This window comes from Schistosoma haematobium, chromosome 1 (assembly GCF_000699445.3).
Source record: "Schistosoma haematobium chromosome 1, whole genome shotgun sequence".
NCBI lineage: Eukaryota > Metazoa > Platyhelminthes > Trematoda > Strigeidida > Schistosomatidae > Schistosoma > Schistosoma haematobium.
Genome location: NC_067196.1, coordinates 38,746,430 through 38,770,737, shown reverse-complemented (window position 1 = coordinate 38,770,737; position 24,308 = coordinate 38,746,430). Strand labels below are relative to the sequence as shown.

Below are 24,308 nucleotides of genomic sequence, written 5' to 3'. Positions count from 1 at the left end.
TTTCAATTCAGTCAATGCGAGCTAGTGATATGAACTTCACCCAAACTCCTAATTTAAATCATTGTCCGACTCCTTGGCATAAATTAAAAGTTACGGCCCCACTGAGATAACCTCACAGATGTGGTTAAAGACCTTCCTAGTTCGGCCTCAGAAAAAGGTATGGGTTAACTACAACTGCGCCTCCCCTCACCATAAGGAAAGACAAGAGGTCACTTAATCACAGTACTTAAATTACTTAATGATAAACTAGCGTCTGATAGATTGTCATCTATTCTTGTTTAACAACGCAGAATTTAACAAGAAATTCCAAGCAATTTCACAGTTTTCCACGTATAAGCCAGAACGTACTCATCAAGCATTCACCTCTTCGATAATACTGCCATTCTACCATTAAGTTCAGTAATTAGCCAAAGAAACGGTTTTAAGAGTGCATCAATTGTCAAGAATTCTAGTGAGTAAATTAACATAACCGCTTAGTTATAGTGATTTTAACAAGCACATCGATAAAGTCCACGGAAACACAAATTTCTAATCCTGTTTTATTTTACATGCACCAAGAGCTTGAGGTCATCTTCACGTTTACCATTCGCTCAACCGCGTAGCACAGCTCTATCAATTCCATTTATAAATAAGGATATTTCTCCGGGTATTTCGTTAATAGTAGAGACTACAGTCTTGAAACTGATCACGATAGCCTTTGTGTTCAAACAGCGGCACACTTAAAACTGGTATGTACGACTAAGTTTTAAGTTCGTCAATTCATACGTTTTCCTTTCGTTTGTGAGTCACTCTGTATTTTATCGTATTGTCCGTATTCCGAATTAGACGTATTTTAAAAACCGCCTGTATGGTGTCCGTGGTTCCTTAGTTTGGCGGAATTTTGGGGGAACCAACAAAGTATAGTGACCTTCACCAAGGTTAAAAGAAGACATTGGGGAATCTCCCCAGGTCTGAGGAATTTTTTGGTTTTCGGTGCCATTTCCCTAGAGTTTACTATTGCGGCTTCCTTGAAATGGGTCAAATTTCCCTCGAAATTGAGAGCTCGAGAACTATTTTCGAATTATGTAAAACATTACTCACACAAAATATATGAAATTAATAACTTTTAGAACATCCAATTTCAGGTCAGAAATTCTGTGGTTCGCCCAGGGTTGGTGCTTGACTTCCTATCCTTTTCGTGTATGTCTACCGATCCGCACCCAACATTCAACGAAGTTAAAAAGGCTGTAGCTAGAGAGATAGAGCAATAGGACTCCGGAGATCCTTACGAGTGATATCTAAGTTCTAAATGCTCTAGTGACGAATTTTATCTGGGTTTTCGGCACTAGGTGTAATTCCATCTGACTAGTCTCGATATCTGGCTGTCTCATCATTTATACGGAAGTTTAAGTCTTTTCGTGGTAGCCACAGAAAAATTTCTTTAGCTTACATAGTACCCCGAGTACTGACGTCACTTGTCATTAGGTGGTTGAACAAAGCTTTTGAGCAGCAAATGTGGGGAAACCGGGCTTATTTCAGATGTGGACTTAGGTATATTAATCAAGTATTCATCTTTCCTTTGGTCCCAGGACAAAGGCTGAGAAAATAAAAATTCTTTCGGTCGCCTTAAACAGCGACACCAGTATGTTCTAGACAGGATTTTTTCCTCCCCCCTCTGCATGCGAAATGTTGCTTCGGGAATTATTTGCATTAACGATTAAACTAAATATAGAGAGATGTAGTTGAGTTTGTCAACCAATCCACTCATTTTGGAAGTGACAAGTTCAATGCATTGATGCCTTAAAAAATTCTCTGCATAGCTCCAGGAAGTTTGTTTAGCCTTTCAGCATAGGTGTGGTGTTTGTTTGTCAACCAAGGGAGATGTACGCTGTGTTCTTCTTTGTTCTACCCTATAGCCTGGATGTATAGCTTGTGAAAGTAGATGTATGTAGGCCACAGGCCTTTGGTCATCGATTTCTCCCAAGCACTGTTCATTTGCCGCGGGACAATCAAATATGCGAAATTGGTTGAAGTGAATCTTCGTCTAAGGATTTAACTGGGATAAGTATTATATTTATCCAACCACTATCTACGTCAACTGGAAATGCTAGCTTGTGTATAAGGATAGAAGGCTAAGGACGGTCAAAACAAAACGCAACATCAGTCCATGAAGTCATTAACTTTCGTACTGGACTATATTATACAATGTTTCAGAATAGGTCGTACTGGCACCGATACTGTGATTGTTTTTTCCCAAATATTTTTTTATTGCTAGTCTTTATCACTTCTGTACCAATCCCGCCTGTGATGATGTGGTTTCGCAATTAGGTCCAATGCATATATGTCCCAGGTTCTACATGGCTTATGACTGACAGATTGGAGACACTGTGTGTTGTTTTTGAATTAGTGTCTGCTTCTTAAAGTGGAAGGTAGCATATTTTCATATGCTGATCAGCTGGCAGAAATACTCTGTCTCTGTCATATTCCTGTTCGATCAGCGTCACAAACTCGTTCTGGGAGTAACAGTTTTGAGACTACACCAGCCTTATTTTTCAACATGATTAAACTCCAGGGAACGACCGTTTCAGCGTCGTTAATCTTGACGTATTAAATATAGTATACGTTTATCATGGATTCATTCTTAATTACCAAGCCAGATTATAACTAACTAAGACAATTAACTTTTGTCAACTTTACTCACTTCACTATTACTGTTCTGTCCGTAAGTGCCAGTTTTTGATTTCTCATTATCTTGTTGCAGCCAAAGGGTTTGTAGTAATTATTCAGCACTTAGATACCTGATTTGCTACCGGTAGTATTCAAAGGTTCTAACCCTACCCAACTTATTCTGGCCAGGGCACCAGAGTAATGTCACTAGCCCTAATAAAATAAAAAACGCTCCTTAAACCTCAACATATAAGTCCGTACTTGATTAAGAAGCTGAAGTATTGTTGATGCTTTATTTGACAGATCTCCACTGTTGAAGATTCATGACTTCACAAGTAGGGAGATATGATGTTTTACAATGGATCCAAGATATTGCTAAAAAGCGTCTGACTGTTGCAAATACTGTTTCGGAATTCAAATATGCAAAGTGTCGCGTACGTCAGTTAAAAGGACCTAATCATTTTCCTTCACTGGATGAAAATTTTGAAGAGAAAACTCATGAAACAATTCTAAAGTCTGACAATAAAATGGGAGTTCTTTATTGGATGATACGTGACCAAAGAGTACAAGGTAAACTATGCATTCTTTTAAGTAAGATGAAATGTTTACATACCGATTCAATGGATTGACAAAGTTGATGTATATATGGTGGTTACAATCGGGAGAGTGAGTCGTAGTTACTTGCGAAACTAAGGTAGTGACTACAAATCATCTCTCAACTATTTTGTGTTCTGGTAGTCAGTTCTTTTTAAACGTTAGAAGTTTGGGTTAGATGAAAAGGTCTAAAGTACATGAGCGAGTTTTAGCTGTCATCTATCTGTGAGTTTAATGCATCGCTCCGTAAGATTGTAACCTATGATGTTTATGTTTTCTAAAATGCCGAGCTTTTCCAAGTTACATAGATTCTATTTCTTTTGTCAGTGAGCGCATACAACCTGCTGCCAAACAAACGCAAAAATTCAGCAACATAAAACTGGTTTGAAAAAAACTGCAGGAAATTATTTTACGTAGTTTGTCTTAGCAGCATGGGGGGTCGCATATTGGTCAGTCTACTTCAAAACTTTTATTTCAGATCATTTTTAAGGGTTTTTCACGGGTTCGATATGCCTGTTGTCAAGCAAACACGTTAAACATGCCTTCTTTGACTAAGTAAATCCCAATGAGTAGAAAAATTGTATTTCTACTCATCGGGATATAACAAAAATATATTCATTATTAATTATCTACCAAATGCTCAATTTGTTTGAAACTATCAAGTCCAACCTTGGTATTGATACCTATAAACTCATTAATAATTGAATTAAATTATCCAAGTTTTTTAAATTTTTGGGCTCATGCACATTAGCGTCAAATCTGTGACCGGTTTTGGACAGATTACTAAGAATTTATTTTATTTAAGTAGTATAGTTATAATTTCTCCATTTATTTTAAATTTGGAAGCACCTGCTTGTCATAGTTGTGTATAATATTTATTGTGTACAAGTCCGTGTATTTATTTGATTCTCACATATTGCCACGGTTGTTTGATTGCTCCAGTTTCGACACGTGAAAAGTTTGAAATTATAAACCAGTCACTCCTAGTCGAATTCCGATACTGTCAAGATATACTTTTACAAGTGACCATTTAGTTGATATGGAACTGATTGTTCATTTAAACAATAGGACCAATTGGGCATTATGCATGCGCTCGTGTTCTTGAACGATATGAAAAACTGAAATATCACGACAGTACTCATTGAAACCGGTATTTATAAGCTTTACATGACAGCTCTCAATGTATTCATTTTGTTCAAGGCATTTATACATTCAGTCACTTATTTTTTTACTTTATTCACTGTTTATTTTGGCATTTCATTTTGGTCTATATTTTCTTAAAAGATAGGATATGGTATCTACTCAAATAACAGAGCTTATCTGACCGAAGTTTATGATCACCTTTTCGTTGTATTTTTCCTTTATTTTTTTGTATTTAGACATAACCATATCTAACCGTTCTATACGAGTTAGTTTCGTTAGTGAATGGATGTGTTATATACCAAATATGATCCATAATTTTCCTTACCCTTGTTTGTGCCATTTTCTGCTATTAAGACAACTTTAGTTCCTTGTTTGTCAGTGTTTTTCCCCTCATCGGTTTGTTTGTGTACTTTGTTCGTTGTCCCATTTTTTAAATCTGAAATGTGCTGTTAGTATTTTGGTTGTATTTTAATTCCTTCAGTGTTTTGCACTCATTCAGTGTGTCTATTTTTCATGTTACGTTCAACGACATTTTGTTGTTGTTTTTTGTTTATTGTCTTAAAAAAATTATTTTAGGCCAAGTGGTTCTCCAGTGTATAGAAAATTATAATAAAGTTGGTCGGTATGCATATCACATTTAGTATCAATTCGCTTCCAGAAAGAAATTTTTATGAGTTTTCTTCTGTATTTATTTTCTGACAAGTTGGACGAATTAATTATTGTTAGCATTATTTCCTTGAAACGTTTTACGAACCATCTTATAGTTTTGTCGAAAGCATTGGCTCAGTAGGTAAACCATCTGTCTTTCGGTCACTAAGTCAACAGTTCGAAATCCTCCCCACCGGGAATTATGTGGTGTAGTATCACTGTTTTCCGCACTTGGAGTACGGTACAGAGTCAAGTAAATGAGGTAAATGAGTTATAAACACTAATGCTTTGTCTTCACATTAACTACCAATAATTAGTGGAGGAAGTTTTATTTTAGATAGATGTTTATTGTCATCTGTAGTTGGGTTGCATATCTGTTTGAGTAAACTATGCAAGCTAGACGAAATCATAACCACTTTATATCTACGGGGTTTGCTTTGGAATTCTTTTAAAATGCGTCTGTTAAAACTGATGTTTGTGCTAGGTTGAAAAATTTCAAATCCGATGGAAACTGTCTTATATGTTTGTGCTCAGAGGCAGAGAAAATGAACATACATACTTGTCGTTGCAAATCGAATAATGGTACTAAAGTATAATTCATACACAATAAAGATGACTACGACTATCAGATTGTTCGCTGGGTGAAAAACCATCGAAGGCTTAATTCCGTCACTTTCTATTGTATTGACTTCATGAACAATAGAGTCAATAAGTTGGTCCATTTTCAATCAAATATAATTATAAATGGCAAAAGTTTACTTCTAAATGCTACCTGAACACTATGACATTTGTGTTAGTCGTTTCTCTGGCTAGATTCTGTTTTTAAAAAGCTAATCATGTTAATTCAGTATAATTCAGTACCAAATCAATACTTTGGTAATTTTTTGGGATGATAAAACTAATTACTTATTACCCTATGCCATTCTATCAATTATGCTAATTTGTTTCAATATATTAATTTTGCATTAACTTTATTAGTATTATCCCCATCATTTTAACTATTTTTTTATTACTTGTTTAAAAATGAAATGTTTCCTTTAGATAATTGGGCTTTCTTGTTTGCTCAACGTTTAGCATTGAAATTTAAAGTCCCACTACACGTTTGTTTCTGTTTGGTTCCGAAATTTCAAGCCGAAACGTTACGACATTATACCTTTATGGTTGAAGGATTGAAAGAAGTAGAGAAAGTAAGTGTTATATTCGTATTTAATTAAGTGATTAGTCCTAATGTTCGAGTGAGAGGCCCTGTTAATGAGATGTCACAATTACCTGTCAGGGTTTCTGTCGATGTTTAGTTGCTAACTAAAGTTAAATTTTATCTCTTCCAGCAATGCCATCCTCATATATTTAGTCACTTATCCGTTAGTTTATCTTACTTGGATCGTTCCGTCTTATGTTGCAGATGATAGGTGACATCGTGGAGCAGCTTGTATTATTTAAGAAAATTAAAGCGCACAATGCTATATCAGTACCGGATAAAATCAAAATCTTCGTATTCTTTTCAGATTACTTATTAATTAATGATAATAATAATAATAGTGATAATAATAATATTGGTAATGATAATACAAGGATATACAAATAAGAATAACAAAGACAATAATATCTAAGAAAAGTTCAATGTACATTGGTCAAGTTGGGCCATTCTGTTGTTAAAATTACTATTGATTTATTGGTCCTGAGGTTGGAGCCAAGGTAAAATAATGGATTGAATATACTTCTCTGTACACCTAGTCCCAGTTTTTTAATCTGAATGGCTATCGCTTCTGCTGTTTGAAGGACTTTGAGTAAGACGGATTTTGGCAAAAAATTACTAACCTGATAAATTATTAAGATTGATTTATACTGGCGCTGTAACCGGTTTGGACTAAATGGGCTAGTATTAAGCTGTTTTCTTTCTTGATTACACCTTTTCTTAGTCACTCTGAGAGATGTTTAGGATCACGAAAATGTAAATCCCTAGAACTTCGTTTAATATAACTTGCTCCACAAGAGAAGTCGAATTGTGAAATACAAATGAGGTTGTAGGTAAGTCGTCTTTTAGCCTTGGTGGGTAGGAAACACTAGTCTCAGTTTTCTGGCGTTTAACGTTCTCTGAATTGTCCTACGTAATTTCTAGATTAGTATTTCACTGGCTGCATCACCTCTGAATTGTAGGCATATGAACAGGGATTTCTTATTCACTGTTTGTATTTCGCCTATTCTAATCTTTGTGGTCGTATATTTGTTTATAAACTTTCTAGAGTGTCTGTATCCCTACAAGTAATACGCATGCCGTTTAGCTTTTCAACTATATCAGCAGAACATATAGAACTAAGTGTTCATCAAGTTTCTTTTGTACTGTAGAGGTAAAAACTAAGGAAATGTGTACTGACCTTTCCAGGTACTTTCCTCGTTTAAGTTCTTTCTTATAAACTGTTATGAACGGGGAACTAAGAAGCCCAGACAATTACGAAAGCTATTTTCTTGGGACGTTATTGCATTTCATTCAAAACCTGTAAAACACTTATATTTATTTTTGTCCCTATCTTATTCTACATAACACGAGCTTTCGTTCTATGTATCATTCACTAGCATACCCTTTTTTGTTCCAAAAATATTGTAATTTAAACATTATATTTTGCACTATAATTTCTACCCTAATTCCCTGTTCGGGCATAACTGTATTTTTCCAAATTATCGTACGTCGTGGTCAAGATATGCACTTATTTATTCATGTACATTTTTGTAGTAATCCGAATTCAGAGAATCCAGAGTTTAGTGTTCCAACTGTCTTGTCTTCTTTCACGTGTGTGCTTGCCAACCAATCAGGATTTAGAATAGTTCTCTCTACCCCATCTCGAACTCACGCATATTAGACTCAAGGTTAAGCCACTCAGCCTAACGCGTCAAGGTCATAATTTAGACTACACCGACCAAGGTCAATTCATAACAAGTATCACGGGGTAAAAGCGATTCAAGGTCATAACAACTGGCGACGGAGAATTTTGTTTTTTCTTTCCTATATTGATTGATCCAGTACAAAATGCCTGTTTCATTGGATGACCTTAAAACTATTCTTCAAATGCAGCAAGCACAAAATGATGCAAATCAGACGAAGCTTTTGGATGCATTCGCACGAATGTTCTCATTACAGTCGTCCTCAGCTTGTCAATCAGATAAGCATGAAAGCATCATAAATTCTATTTCTGAATTCCAGTATGATCCTGAAGCTAATGTCATTTTCAGTTCGTGGTTTCACCGCTGTGAAGATATTTTCCGCGTTGAATGCTCGCATCTTGATGACGCAGCAAAAGTCCGCTTACTCTTAAGAAGACTGGGAACACAGGAATATAATAAATATGTGAATTTTATCTTGCCGCAAAATCCACGAGATGTATCATTCAAAGATACAGTCCAGATTTTATCTGATATTTTCGATGAACAGTCCTCATTATTTAATACTCGCTATAAATGCTTCCAAATAACGAAATCTCCAGAGGACGATTATCTCACGTATGCCGGGAAGGTAAATCGACAGTGCGAACGCTTCAAAATAAACGAAATCACAGCGGACCAATTTAAATGCTTGATTTTCATATGTGGTCTAAAGAATGAAGAAGATGCAGATGTCCGTACCAGAATGTTGGTACGCATTGAACAAGAACCAAATATGACATTACAAATGGTCACAACCGAATGTCAGCGGTTACTTAATCTCAAGCATGACACTGCGATGGTGCAACAGAAGGGTAAACCTTCCGGTTCTGATTCAATTAATGCGCTCCGATCCATAAAATCATCGAAACAAAACTGTACAAGCATGAAAAAACCTGCCAACCCCCCATCACCATGCTGGTTCTGCGGAGCATGGCATTTTGCAAAATTCTGTCCGTTTAAGAATCATAAATGCCGCAAATGTCATCGCATTGGCCACAAAGAAGGTCATTGTTCGTTAAATAAACGCAAGACTAAACATCGTAGTGAAAATTCAAAGCAACAATCAAATAGTCAGATTAAAACCACGTTTGCAACCTTTAAAGTTGGATTTAAAAATAGGCGGAAATTTGTAAATTTATTAGTAAATGGAAAACTTATACGACTTCAGTTAGACACTGCTTCTGATGTCACGTTGATTTCAAAGAACACATGGCACAAGTTAGGATGCCCATCCATCCGACCGACAGAACATGTCACCCGAAATGCGTCAGGAGACATAGTAAAGTTGACAGGAGAGGTCCTATGCAATGTTCAACTTATGGGAAGTAAATTTACAGATGTTTGTTATCTAACAAATCGACACGATTTAGATCTATTGGGATTAGATTGGATTGCACATGTTGATACTTTGAATAAATTATTAGATGAGGTATGTTCTCAAAATGTTTCCTATGATTCTATCCAAATCCCTAATGATATTTCTAAATCAAATGCCTCCGACGAATCATCCTCTCTGGATATTAACGAATTAAATGCTTCTGATGAAACATGTTCTTATGATCTTTCTGAATCAAACAATTCAAATGTTATGTGTTCTCACCATGTCAAATCAAATACCGCCGATTCATTGCCTTCTCATAAAATTTCCAAATCGAATACTTCAGACAAAGTATGCGCTGGTGAAACTTCGGAATCTCATGTACTTCTTTCTAATGTTATGTCTACATCAAAGTCTTCTGCTTCCTCTCAATTGTCGTCCGTATCTTACATAAACCATCTTCGACAAATTCTTCCAGTGACAGCTGCTCGAATCGCTGAACACACTCGCCGCGATCCTATCTTAAGACGATTATCTACATTTATCCAGCGTGGTTGGCCCCCACGTATAACATCTCATGAACTGAAACAGTATTATCAACGACGCCAATCTTTATCCATCGTCAATGACTGTATAATGGTTGCTGATCGCGTAGTGGTTCCGTATAACTTACGCTCACTCGTCCTGAAACAACTGCATACAGCCCATCCAGGTACTGGAAGAATGAAAGCTATTGCTCGAAGTTATGTATATTGGCCTAATATCGATGAACACATCGAAGATTTCGTGCGTGCGTGCAGAAAATGTGCTGAGGTTTCTAAGTGTCCACGAAAAGCTGAACTACATTCCTGGCCATCTCCAGAAGAACCTTGGTCGCGTATACATGTTGATTTTGCTGGCCCATTCCAGGGTACGTACTTCCTCGTTTGTGTTGATGCTTATTCAAAATGGCCGGAGATTTTTCCTATAAATCAAATCACTTCGCAACAGACTATCATGAAGCTACGGCAGTTATTCTCCCGTTTTGGAGTTCCAGATGTTCTCGTGACAGATAACGGCACTCAGTTTATTTCTTCCATCTTCTCAGATTTCTGCAAGAGGTTTGGAGTCAAACATGTCCGTTCACCTCCGTACCATCCACAATCGAATGGTCAGGCCGAAAGGTTTGTAGATACCTTCAAAAGAGCGCTACTGAAGGCAAAAGGGGAGGGAAAGATAGAGGAGATTCTTGATGACTTTCTCTTGGTCTGTAGAACAACTCCAAACCCATCAACACCAAATCAAATGTCCCCAGCAGAAATTATGTTTGGTAGAAAAGTAAGAACTGCCCTCGATGCCATGAAACCACAGCAAAGAGACATCGGAAAAAGAAACAGAAAGATGGAAAACCAATTTGATCGCCATCATGGGGCGAAACGCAGAATTTTCCAGAAAAATCAGAAGGTATACGTCCGCGATTTCCGATATTCACCTCCACAATGGACCAGTGGACGCATACTTAAGAGACAAGGGAACGTAATGTATGTGGTGGAAGTTGAAGGACAGAAGTGGACACGCCATGTCAACCACATACTGGAAAATGCTGGCACTTCACAGAAAACCGAGAAATTAGACTCAATGTGGAGAATCATTCTGGACAGTTTTGACATAAAATGCTCAGCGACTCAGAAGACCACGCAACCTGAACAAAGTCCTATTAGGAAAGCATCACGGAAACGCAGAAGACCAGATATTCTACAGGTAGACCCAAAGAGGAGAACATACGTTTCCGAAGGAAGATATCAATGATGATATCTCAGCACTTACCTGTATATAGTAACTAACCATTTTTTTTTCTTTTTTTTTAAAGGGGGAAGGTGTTATGAACGGGGAACTAAGAAGCCCAGACAATTACGAAAGCTATTTTCTTGGGACGTTATTGCATTTCATTCAAAACCTGTAAAACACTTATATTTATTTTTGTCCCTATCTTATTCTACATAACACGAGCTTTCGTTCTATGTATCATTCACTAGCATACCCTTTTTTGTTCCAAAAATATTGTAATTTAAACATTATATTTTGCACTATAATTTCTACCCTAATTCCCTGTTCGGGCATAACTGTATTTTTCCAAATTATCGTACGTCGTGGTCAAGATATGCACTTATTTATTCATGTACATTTTTGTAGTAATCCGAATTCAGAGAATCCAGAGTTTAGTGTTCCAACTGTCTTGTCTTCTTTCACTCGCGTGCTTGCCAACCAATCAGGATTTAGAATAGTTCTCTCTACCCCATCTCGAACTCACGCATATTAGACTCAAGGTTAAGCCACTCAGCCTAACGCGTCAAGGTCATAATTTAGACTACACAGACCAAGGTCAAGTCATAACAAGTATCACGGGGTAAAAGCGATCCAAGGTCATAACATAAACGCACCAGCTCTTTTTGTTAACAAAGTGTTCGGAAAAACTGTTCTACTTTCACTTTCTTTGGAAGTTAACCTAATGACTGAGTGTACTATCTTTACAGAGGATGAACGTCTCATTTATACACCGACAATAAAGTGTGAATTTTCTGATAAATTGTGGACCATTTTCTAGTTTAGTCAGAAAAATGTCAGCTAGTATGGGACTTAATAGCAAACCCATTACAACTCCATATATTCGTCTATCGACGTCTCCGTTAAACTTGAAATTCGCACTCAAAGTGCATTTCAGTAACAATCGTTTTATGATATTAATTGGAACTTCACTTTCCATCCCTTTTTTGCAAGTTGTTCACAAGTATATTCTGGAGTCTCCATGAGTGGGACATTAATGAATAATGATGTTACTTTTAAAGAAATCATGGTTACCAACTACTCAGTAAAAAATCACAATGTTATATTTGTCATCAAGTGGTTGTGAAGACTGCTCACTTTTCTTGAGATCATGAACTGCCGAGGAGTCCCATACTAGAACGAAATGGTCGTCCAGTGCTTTCAGTTTCTCAGTGGTGGTCTAACTTAAGACAATTTTATATATTGTATGAATTACTTGGTAATCTGACATGTTTCTATTATCTAGTACTTTATAATGTTACAAAGCAATAATTAGGTTGTTCTACTTAAAAATAATTCGTATTTATATAATTTATCATTGTAGGTTATGTTAGTTATTGTGCTGCGTCCTGATCTGACTCCGATTTGAATGGACGTTTAGACGTACTATAAAAATAAATCTGCCATTCTAATCCGTATACTACCTAGGCTAACCCCGTTCGTGCGACGGCGGTAATGAGAATGTAAATACGGTTTGCGTTGAATTAATTTATTTTAAGCACTTGTTTATCCAAATAGATATTCAGAATTAAAAGGGAAAGGGAAGCGGAGAAGGCGAATGAGCCAACTGGTTTTGATAAAGCGAAACAAAATAAGCCAAAGACATGTAATTAATAGGGTAGGCAGTACACACACCTATACTCATACAAGAACAGTCGAGGTTAATAAACTAATAATTGACAAGGTCAAAACATGACTCAAGAAGAATGAATAAACTGATCTGTCTGGAGGCTAGAATAACCCATTTGTACTTAACATGATACTAGACATCACAAGTTCACTCACTGACTGTTTGCTATCAAAGGATTTTGCTAACTATGTACTGCCATTTAGTTAGGCTTTACTAGAAGCTTCACTTAGAAGAAGAGGAACCGCTATGTTATAGAAAGTTAGTTGTAGACTTACTGATTGAATTAATTCCATCTGTTTATTAAAGCTTAGGAGCTCTGCTACAGTATTGTTAAAATTCACTATCCTCACAAAAATAAGGATTCCATGTTATTCGTATAATATGTGTTATTTAATCCAACTTCTTATCAGATAACTTATTCAGTTGTTTCCGTTCCTTAACACAAACCTGACTCACAATACATCAGTGAGTTGGTGAAGACCTATGGGAGATCACAGCAAGTCATTGTCTTAGTAAAATGAAATATTTGAACGTTAGTTTCAGTTACTAAAAATATATATGTTTCCTATTAACTAATGTTTGAGAGACAAACGTAATCTCTAAGATTGGCGACTTTGGGCCCACCCTGTTTCTGGTCCTGGATATTCTGAGTTATCGTTACCAGGTGAAACTCATAATACTTACACGTGACAATTGCGCTGTTGTTTTTATTTCATGTGTATAAAGAAGAGAATTCCAAGATCTTTTTGAAATCTGCTTCTGTTATTTTTTTATTATCGTTTATTTCTCTTTTTATTTGTGTCTGTACAACGCCTTTGTATGATGCATATTTTAGTTTCTGTTTTATTGAGTGCTGTGTTTAAATGGTATATATATAAGCATTTCGTATATGAGTTGCATTTGTAAGATTTTATCGTGTTAATATGTGTAACATTTAACATAGTAAAGTTTGGCCTCCTTTTTTATTTAGGAATGTCGTGAACTTTGCATACCATTTCATATTACATCAGTTGCCAATAACAGCTCACCGACCAATCAGTCAGTCAAAACGGGCATCAAGCGTAAATTACCGGAATCAGTAAATAATTGTTGTTATGCTGATACAGTCGCTCAGTCCGTTTTAAGTTTGATACAAAATGTTAATATCAGCTGTATCGTAACAGATTTTTTTCCTTTGCGTGAACCTACAGCTTGGATAAAACAGTTGGCTGAACTGCTTCCAGAAAATATTCCGTTTTGTCAGGTAATAATTGATAAAGATTAATGATTATTCTGTGCTTATAATTTGACTATTTTATCTGTGGTGATTGTGTAGAACAGAGCAATAGGCAGAAGCAATCAATGTTTGTTGTGAGAAATCACAGTGTTTATATAATACATATACGTAGCCTTGGATCATCTGTTTGTATCTTGCGGTGTGTTCTACGGTCTGAAATGTCTTTTGATCCAGTATTCAAATGTTGTGCTTTGACGTACTGAAGCTTTTCTCTCCTGATGACTGCGACGTCTTCTCAGCCACGTTTTGATACTTATTACTTACAAGCAGTTTTGTGACTAATGTTGACAAGTCAATTATTTCAACTTGATACATATTACTTACAAGCAGTTTTGTGACTAATGTTGACAAGTCAATTATTTCAACTTGATACATATTACTTACAAGTAGTTTTATGACTATTGTTAACAAATCGTCAATTATTTCAACTTCCAGCAAGTTCACTGAACATCTTTGTATAAAAATGGAAATTAGAAGCTGGGAGTAATTCCTTTTTAAAAGTTGATGCCAATGAAAAAATATTTTTTAGGTCTTGGAGAAGTGAGCAAGTGTACTTTTTACCTAAAATTGTGCTTTAGTAAACAGTCCGTGGATTGAACTTAAAATTTCTAATTGTTCATGGCTTAGAGTTTAACATTTAAGACCTTTCGACCGAATTTCACTGAGGCATTTAGGCTTGTAGCCGAATCAGTTCGTTCTTTGTTTAGAACTGAAAAATCTCATCAGTTGTAATGAAATAGAGATTCCAACCCCTTTTTTTATTTATTTTTACAGCATATCTCAACTTCTGGTAGGAAGAACTCTTCATATTTCATAAATTTATATTCATTGTAAAGTTTTTATTGGTCATAATCTTCAATCATATTCTTGAAAATATGTAACCTTTTGTATTTCAATGGTTTCTACATGTTAGCTTGTAGGTGATTAGTTTAATCAATAATTCCGAATATTTGACAAAAGATAATAAATTATCTTTTTGTTTTCCAAAGGAGTAAAGTATTCAAAAAATGTAGTTTAACTCTGTTCTGTTGAAAAAATGAGTCAGGAACCAGTAGTTTAGTCGTTATTTGGATGACACTAATTTACGGTCGAGCTTTGAGCGACACGAAAGCGATTTTAAGAAATTCCAACTACCTATGGACAAAAGAGGGTATAAGTTAGTGTGAGTGATTAGGATTAGAATTTAGTGTTAGAAGTTAGGGTTGAAAAGTAGAGTTAGTGTTTTCATTACCAAACTGCATCAACTATAATGCCGAAAATTCTGTGTCGTCATTCGAGTGAGTGAATTTCACGCCGAAATCTGAGAGTTCCCTCTTGAATCTGATCAGTTCGTCCGTAAATAATCCCACCGTTGTCTGGTTTCATAGTAATTACAACATTCGGCTCTCAACTATCATTCTGAAGGTTCGAATACTCTTGCTTTCAGTCTGAATAGCTGTTTAGTATCTCTAATCTGAATACTAGGAATGTAATTGAAAGTCAGATACATAACTGCTGTGAATAGCTGGTAAGTTGTAGCATTCATTCATTTCTTACAAAGTCAGTGTGAATCGCTATTAAATTTACATGATACATTTTGAATTATTTATATTCCTTATAAATCCGTTGGAAAGTTTAATAGTAGACAAGTCAAGTGAATGTTGTTCATTAATGTACTCAGATAGCTAATACTATTGATTACTGTTTATGCTCTTACTACCTCTACCACTATGGAATTTGAATCGACAACTGCATCTCTGTGCTCATGTGGTATGGCAACTCGAACTGATGTACGTACGTACGAAGTTCTACGTTGTTACTGACTGACTGACTGGTAACATTCTGGAGTGCATGAGGAAAGCGTCAATGTTTATAGAGACATTAATTTATCTCTATTATATATATATATATAATTTACAATCCCGTAGCAAAAGGTTTAAGGGCTATTAATAGTGTGAATCGAGTAGACAAAAACACTATTGTATATATGCATATTAGACTTCGTCATACTTTGTGTGAAAGCTAATGATATTCCTAGATACAGCTGCCCAAATTAAGGTAGGTAAAGTGAATTTGAGACTTAACATTCAGTAGTTTCAAGTCAAACGCGTCTTACAACTGTTCGTATATATTTTACCAGTTTTATAATTTTACTAACATTTGATTGCATCTAATTTACAATATACAGATAATCTACTATTCTACAAGTGTATTTATTGAGTAGCGATGAAATATCTTTAACACATAGTTTCAAAGTGAATTGGGAGTGTTCAGGAAATGTTTACCAATTTTATTGATTACCGCAATATTTATCATAGAACCACTCATTAAAAAATGTTCTTGTATTTATATGCTCAACTAGGTCATGTGTTATGCATGCATATATTTGCGCATATTGATTGCCTAATGGAAGATTGTAATTGTTTAGAATTATTTAATCTATATCAATAATGATATCTGAAGATCATATGCTCCTTTGAATACTAAATACTCATATTGTTTAAGCTTTTGTTAGTTGATGATTTGGAATTGACACAGTTTTTAATACACTTCATATAAATATCACTTGTTCTGTCTAGTTGCTATCTACCATGACGTACAATACTGGATAACAAAGAGTAACTTGAACTTAAGCTATGAGTAGATAGATCAAGGCATGACACAAGTATATTTCATCGATTCCCAATCTAAGTCATTTCGGAATATATAGACTTTCTGACCGTTGTCTGTGTCGTATTAGAAGTCTTTGATTGAAGGGATTAAGTGACTTGGTACGAAGTAGGTAGCAGTGGAACAGTTTCGTCCCTTCTCTATCATTCTTAATTTTTACTTTTCAATTTCATTAGTTTTTCTTAAAATTGTATCTCATTATTAGTGTTAGAACGTTCGGTTTTCCTCGTCTACACGAATGAAACGCTAATTTGCCTTAGACGAATATCTACACTAAATACCCTTCCAGTGTGTATCCTACAGGACATCAACACAACTCAGATCAAGAACATGTGAATAGCCTGACTAGGACGTAAGTATATTTCCACATCGAAAACCGACAAAAATCCCAACAATAATAAGCGTGGGAGAACATACAACTTATCTAACACCTGTCAGACTATCTACTAGTCTGACAAAGCAAACAACCAATCATTATCATCAACCACATATCAATTAGACGTCTACTGTCGCATTCACTTGGTATTGTTTGTTTGTATCTTCGAGTCCCTGAGTGAACATCAACTCTCGGATGCAGGTACATCCAGATGACGAGTCCCAAATACGACGAAACGCACATCTTGGATTCCACTGCTAGCCACTATCTGTCTTTGTCTACCGTTTCAGTTGATGCATTTCATGCTCTCATGTTCTTACTTTCCTTTATCGCTGACTGATATAAAATACGGCAAATTGAATCTACACATTACCTCCATGTTTAGATAACAGCTCTGACTGGGAATCACATTTTTACAGTCGTAGTCTAAAGGATCCTATTAGCTCCTTATTATCATTATAATCATACAACACTTAAAGTGTATTCCCTCTATTTAAATCCTCTAGACCTATCCACTGAATAATAATGTGACATTTGTTCACTACTACATACACTAAACCGATGAATGAATTCTTCACCGCTTAAATTAAGCAATTTACCAATATTTTTTTGTTAGTCACTTCATTTCATTAAGTGTCAGTTTATCATTTATATTTTATAAAAGAAAAATATGACAGAATTTTCCACACACTTTTATGCAACATTTAATCCAATAGCTAAACAAATTGATATATGAGTAAATTGAAAATAATATTGTCACAATAATACAAAAATTTTCATTAGTAGCCTCTATTTGATAAATATTATACATAATGTTTTTGATGGCATTCATGAATTCCTGCCAATTCCAATTAAAACAAAATAGACTCAATAAATCCTATTCAAAAGTATTTAACTACAATACTTTTCCTCTAGTTCACTTGATTCAAAAAGCTATTAAAACAGGTTTATTTTCTTTTTCAACAATGATTTGGAGTAAATAAGTATTTGGTCCTTTCTTTATTTCTATATGATTTGTGGAGTTGTTTAATGTCATACTGTTGCAAAGAGTATATAATAAACATGTACAATTGTAATTCCATTGATTGTTAGTAGGAAGTTCACGAATATTTATCGTCCATATTCTTCCATATATACATTCTACATTCTTGTTAAGTGAAGTAATAATCGAAGCGATAAATTCCGTCCTTATAAAAGATCATTTCATGTAACCTAATTGGAATAATGGTACAAAGTAAGCATAGTAAAAGTCTGTGTTTTTTTCAATGTAACGTTAGTTTGTCGTATTTTCAGGCCTTTAATGTGTTTACTTCCACGTAGATACAAAATGTTGAGATGTCATATTCTCACACAGTAAGATTACTATGTTCGACAACATGTATGGGTATTATCAGTTTGAGATTGTAGAATTTTCTTGAAATCACTAACCGATCTAAGTCAGACTATCAATAAAAACCTGGAGTCACTGAACGTGTGTTTCGTCCCAGTACGGGAATTTTCAGTATTGTGCATCCAGGAAGCCGTCATTGAGAATCAAACCAAAGACTTCTGGTCTCTTGTGCGAGTGCTTAAACCCTTAACCACGGAATCGAGATCCAATGGTGTACAGGTCTAACTTCAAACAATTCACGATCTTGCGTCACCATCTTTCATTATTTAGTGACAGTCCTGGATGCACAATGCTAAAAAGTCCCGTGCTAGAACGAAACAGTCGTCCAGTGATTACAGGTTTTTAATGATTGTCTAACTTACGTTGGTTCGTGATTTCAATATTTAGAAATGTCTAAAATGCTCTTAATTTGTCGTGTTGACAAAGTGTGTTGATATAGTATCATTACTTGGCCATTATTGATATGGACAGTTGAAAATGTTCGCGTATTACAGTTTCAGTGAGTTGAACAGAATAGTTAGTTGGATGTTTTTCTCCAGCAGATCAAAGTTATCGGATTTCGCACCAACTGTTCATTAATTTGCGTTCAAAGAAATTATTAAGCATCTTTGTCAAACACCAATAGAATGGTTTAACTTATATCATAATTTGTCTATTAGTAAATTTGGATGGTATCTAACAGTAGGATTCATGATGCAGATTTTGTCGTGTATAGCAATCGAATCTAGTACTTTTCGTTTCAACTGCCGGGCGCTTCATCTACTGTGTTCCTGAGTCCAGATAGCGAATAGCCTGTGCAACGGGGATGAAATGAACATGTGGGTGTTTGCATCTTCCCGTTAATATTAAGGACTGTGATCAGTTACTCGACATATATGCACCCTGAATGGATCGCCTCGATATTGTAGGGACAATCAATCGACTGATCTCAGATCGGACGAAGTGAGCATCCTAGATCTCACTGCTACCTACTAGAATACTTGTGAATATCTAGTATTATGCGCATATGCCAAATATGACTAATCAATTCCAGTCCTTGATATCAACGGGAAGATGCAAACACTTACAAATTATTTATCTTTGTTGGGGATTTAAGAGAACCTCGGTACCATTACCAATACCAAGTTTCCAGTAATATTTTCGTGCCTTAAGGAAATATAACGCCTATACAAAATAAGGAAGTGAATGAATACTTGAACAATACTGTTTCGGCATATGCTTGGTTGTTTGGAGTCAACTCTTAACCAACCAACCTATGCTGTTATAATATTACCACCCTTAAACATTGTACTTCCATGTATCTGTTTTTTTCTTTTAATGCATATCCTTACTATTCCTATTCATTCTGTAATTTTTCTTTTATGTTTCATTATTATATTTACTTTTACTTGATTTTTATCGGTGACCATTCGGTTTTTAAAATGTATCTATTCACATCGTCTAGCTTTTGTACACCAAGGAGTATTTTCCAATAGTTTTTGCGCGTATTAACAGTTTTAAAATAAGTTTGTTTCACTCCATAGGATTGTTTATTCCTATTATGAACATGATCTTGTTCACAGTTAATTGAAATGTATATCGAATCAAGTTTTTTTTATAAGATGTTGCTTTTCTGATTCATTAACCGATTGTATACTTTTTTAGAGTTGAGCATTTGAAATTTGGGCTCTTAAACTTATATCTTGAAAAAAGATTGCCCTTATCAATTGAAAGAATCTCGCCGAATGTTAGAACACCGTCGTACTTATCATAGGCCAAAAATCGTAGTGTTTCTTGACATCAGGGCTACTTTCTATTTGTTGGATAGGACTGTTCTCTGGGATTGTCTACTGAAGAAGGGTGTGCCTGAGAAGTTCATTAACATCCTAAAGGCCCTATATACAAACACCTCAGGTAGAGTGAGGGTATACAACCACCTCTCTGCATTGTTCCATTGAAGCAGTGAGGTTAGAGAGGGTTACGCAATCTCACCATTCCTCTTCAACTTTTCTATCGACGATGTTCTGAAAACAGCTCTGATGGATGTAAATAGTGGCGGTGTGGATCCGTTGTATGGAGAAAGACTTCTCGACCTTGAGTATGCGGATGATATTGTCTTATTGTGCGATAATACCCAAGCCACGCAATCCACACTTAATCAGTTGGCAAATAGTGTCCGTAGGTATGTTATGTGCTTTGCACCTTCTAAGTTCAAAGTATTTTTACAAGACTGGCAGAACCGTCGTTCTACACTCACTATGGGTAGTATATATATAATTAGTTTTTGATGCTGTCACGTAATAATTCATTTTGATGCTTTTTTTCTGAAACCTTGTCGTGTTTTTTTCTATAAGGTTGATGCACATAATGTTGTTCCTGTTTGGCATGCATCAGATCACTTAGAATATGCGGCTCGTACAATTAGACCTAAATTACATCAAAAAGCAAATAACTTAATGACCGAGTTTCCACCATTGACTAAACATCCCTATTGTCATCAATCAAGCTTATCAGTAAGTATCTAAGTATTATTTTTACTTATTCAGTTGTTTACCTCATTTTCTGATGAAAATGTAATAAAAACTTGATATCAAACTCAAATGAAACATTATATCTATTTATCAAATGCTAATCACATAATTAAGGAATCCAAGTGTTCACTTATACTTGATATGATAAAATATAGAAATCTTAATGACTAAGTGAATTGATTGTCTACTGTATAACAAAACACATTTTAAAATAAAGACTACTATTTCATTACATCAACGTGGATTGAATGAAACATGATTATCAAGTACATACAGTCATAGTTTTTCATGTGATGTACACTAGCTACAAATTACCCGTCACATTTAGCAGAACAATGTAAAGTAATAATAATAATTGTTTCCAGTCTTAACCAATATGAAAATCATGATAGAGTATATGCTATAAATTGGTCAATGTGTCTTAACCTAACGGTTTAAATTTGATACGAATCTCTTGAATATTCCAATATCTTCTCAACCTCGGTTGCTTCAAAAGTAGTTTTTGCAGAGATTTGTAGGTAAAGACACACATTGTTCAATATTTCTTTAGAAATATTGTTCTGCACTAAGCTAGACAATCTTTCGTAGTAAAGTAAATCGTTCTGAAATTACCGTGATGAATTTTATTAAAAGGAAAACCGGTTATCCAGTTTTGTAACTTACTATTATGTTCATTAGACCAGAGATTACTTGTCTATAGGAAAACAGTAATTTCAAATAACATCTTGTCTGTAAATTACAATACACGTAGTGCTTTTTTTCCTTGACATCAAAAAGATCCAACTTAAATTATCCACTATGTTTACGAAAGACAGTCAAATTGCAACCTGTAGACACTAGTTTAAGTGATAATTTTATGGGTATCCACAGAGTAAAAAGCCTATTTTCTGTATATTTCAGTTCTTCTCACGAACAGGAAAAAGGCAATGTATATTGCCTCCTTCAGTTAAACTAAATTACTTACTTACTTACACCTCTTACTCCTCATGAAGGAGCATAGGCCGCTCACTAGCATTCTCCGACCAACCCTGTCCTGGGCAATCCTTTCCATATCTGCTCCTATTTCCTGACGTAACGTGTTCTTTGGCCTTCCTCTTTTCCGCTTCCCTTCAGGATTCCAAGTTAGGGCTTGTCTCGTGATGCAGTTTGATGATTTGCGCAATGTATGTCCTATCCATTTCCATCGTCTTTTCCTAATTTCTTCTTCAGCTGGAAGTTGGTTTGTTCTCTCCCACAAAAGGCTGTTGCTGATGGTATCCGGCCAATGGATGTTGAGTATCTTGCGTAGACAGCTATTTATAGATACTTGTACCTTCTTGATTGGTGGTTGTTGTAGTTCTCCAAGTTCCAGCTCCGTACACTAGAACAGTCTTGACGTTGGTATTGAAGATTCTCACTTTGATATTGGTTGAAAGTTGTTTTGAGTTCCATATGTTCTTCAAATGGAGGAATACGGCCCTTGCTTTGCCAATCCTCGCCTTTACGTCTGCATTCGATTATCATTATTTATGATGCTTCCCAGGTACGTGAAAGATTCCACATCTTCCAGAGTTTCGCCATCAAGAGTGATTGGATTGCTGTTCTCCGTGTTGTATTTGAGGACCTTGGTTTTCCCTTTGTGTATTTTGAGACCTACTGATGCAGAAACTGCTGCGATAGGAGGGCTAGGTCATCTGCGAAGTCCAAATCGTCTAATCGATTCTGAGCTGTCCATTGTATTCCGCGTTTTCCCTCAGATGTCGAGGTCTTCATAATCCAGTCGACCACCAGAAGAAAGAGGAAGGGGAAGAGTAGACAGCCTTGTCTGACTCGGGTCCTTACTTGGAATATGTCTGTCAGATGTCCTCCATGCCCAACCTTGCACTGTAGTCCGTCGTATGAGTTCCGGATAATGTTGACAATCTTCTCATGAACTCCATAGTGTCGAAAAAGTTTCTATGAAGTCCTCCTATCTACACTGTCAAATGCTTTTTCATAATCAATGAAGTTGATGTACAGTGATGAGTTCCACTCAACTGATTGTTCGACGATGATCCGTAGTGTCGCAGTTTGGTCTGTGCACGACTGATCCTTACAGAATCCAGCTTGTTGATCTCGAAGTTGGGCGTCTATGCGTCTTTCATCCGGTTCAGCAACACTCTGTTAAAGACTTTCCCTGGTACCGACAGTAGTGTAATGACTCTGTAGTTTTCACATTTGCTCAGATCTCCTTTCTTTGGAATCTTGACGAGGTGTCCTTCTTTCCAGTCCATCGGCACTTGTTCCTCCTCCCAAATCTTTTTGAATAGAAGATAAAGCATGCTTGTGGTTGCTTCGATGTCTGACCTCAGTGCTTCAGGTGGTATGTTGTCGTGTCCTGCTGCTTTCCCGCTCTTGATTTGTCTGATGGGCATCCTGATTTCTTCCGTCGTTTGGTGGATTGACATGGGTTCCGCTGATTCCCAGTACTGCCAAGTTGTATATCCTCATTTCCGTTACTATTTGACTAGCCTTCCCGGTCTCTTACATTGTCCGTACGTTCCATGTACCTATTAAAATTGTTGCTCTGGTTGTTAGAAGGGGCATCGGCCTCGTGGCTTCCGAAGGAACTCGGCTTTCATCATGAGGCGTCATAGTTCTTGTAAATGAAGGGCAGAGTTTAAATGGTTTGAATTATTTTTTCTGGTAAGCGTTTTTTTAGCGAGTTAGTTTTCTACGGGATGGGGTCGCTAACCCCATGCCCAACCCTCCTCCTTTACCCGGGCTTGGGACCGCCAGTAACTCCAGAAGAGCTACAGGCGGAGTATTTTTTGTATCTGTTACTGCAACATGTATCACCAAAGGTGGTTGCCACTTCTTAAAACAAAGAACGTGAAAAAGAGAAGCCCAGTACATATAGATCATGAATGATGTTGGTTTTTATGGTTTTTGAAGATGACAGCAAATCATCCTAATGTGTGCAAGCTTTAATCAGAATTCAAAGTACTGTCTATAATCATTTTTGAGATATCTAAGATTTTGCTTCGAAATTATTTCATTTTCATGTGTAATCTGCCCTTTCCTATACAGCCAATAGATTGGAATTATTGGACATCAAAATTTTCGGTCGATTCATCAGTTAAACCAATTGATTGGGCAATCCCAGGAACTAGTGGAGGTCTTACAACGTTACACACGTTTATCTATGAAAAACTGTCTAAATACGCTGATTGCCGTAACGACCCCACGAAAAATTGTTTGAGCGACTTGTCACCATGGTTTCATTATGGTAATTGTTATTTGATTTGTCACAATTCCTATTATGATGAATATGCGCCATTGTATTTCAGTGCAATTTTGACTCACCAAGATGATGTTCGTCGAAGACACACACTTAGCATACTTCACCACCACAGAAGTTACGTACTGTTGGAAGTACACACTTTAG

The 24,308-nt window shown here is 36.0% G+C and overlaps 1 protein-coding gene across 2 annotated transcripts in view; it reads left to right on the top strand.

The window, feature by feature from the left end:
* Positions 1-708: 708 nt before the first annotated feature.
* The window catches only part of MS3_00009640 (uncharacterized protein), a 25,978-nt gene continuing 2,378 nt past the window's right edge, over positions 709-24,308 (top strand). Inside the window, exons 1-6 of one of the 2 annotated variants that reach the window (XM_051218038.1) lie at positions 709-780; positions 2,950-3,216; positions 6,073-6,218; positions 13,672-13,944; positions 20,726-20,884; positions 23,951-24,149. In XM_051218038.1, the coding sequence (XP_051073999.1) occupies positions 2,970-3,216; positions 6,073-6,218; positions 13,672-13,944; positions 20,726-20,884; positions 23,951-24,149 (1,024 nt within the window). In that variant the 5' untranslated portion in view covers positions 709-780; positions 2,950-2,969. The remainder of the gene's footprint in view (positions 781-2,949; positions 3,217-6,072; positions 6,219-13,671; positions 13,945-20,725; positions 20,885-23,950; positions 24,150-24,308) is intronic. The other variant, XM_051218039.1, reaches the window with a different exon arrangement.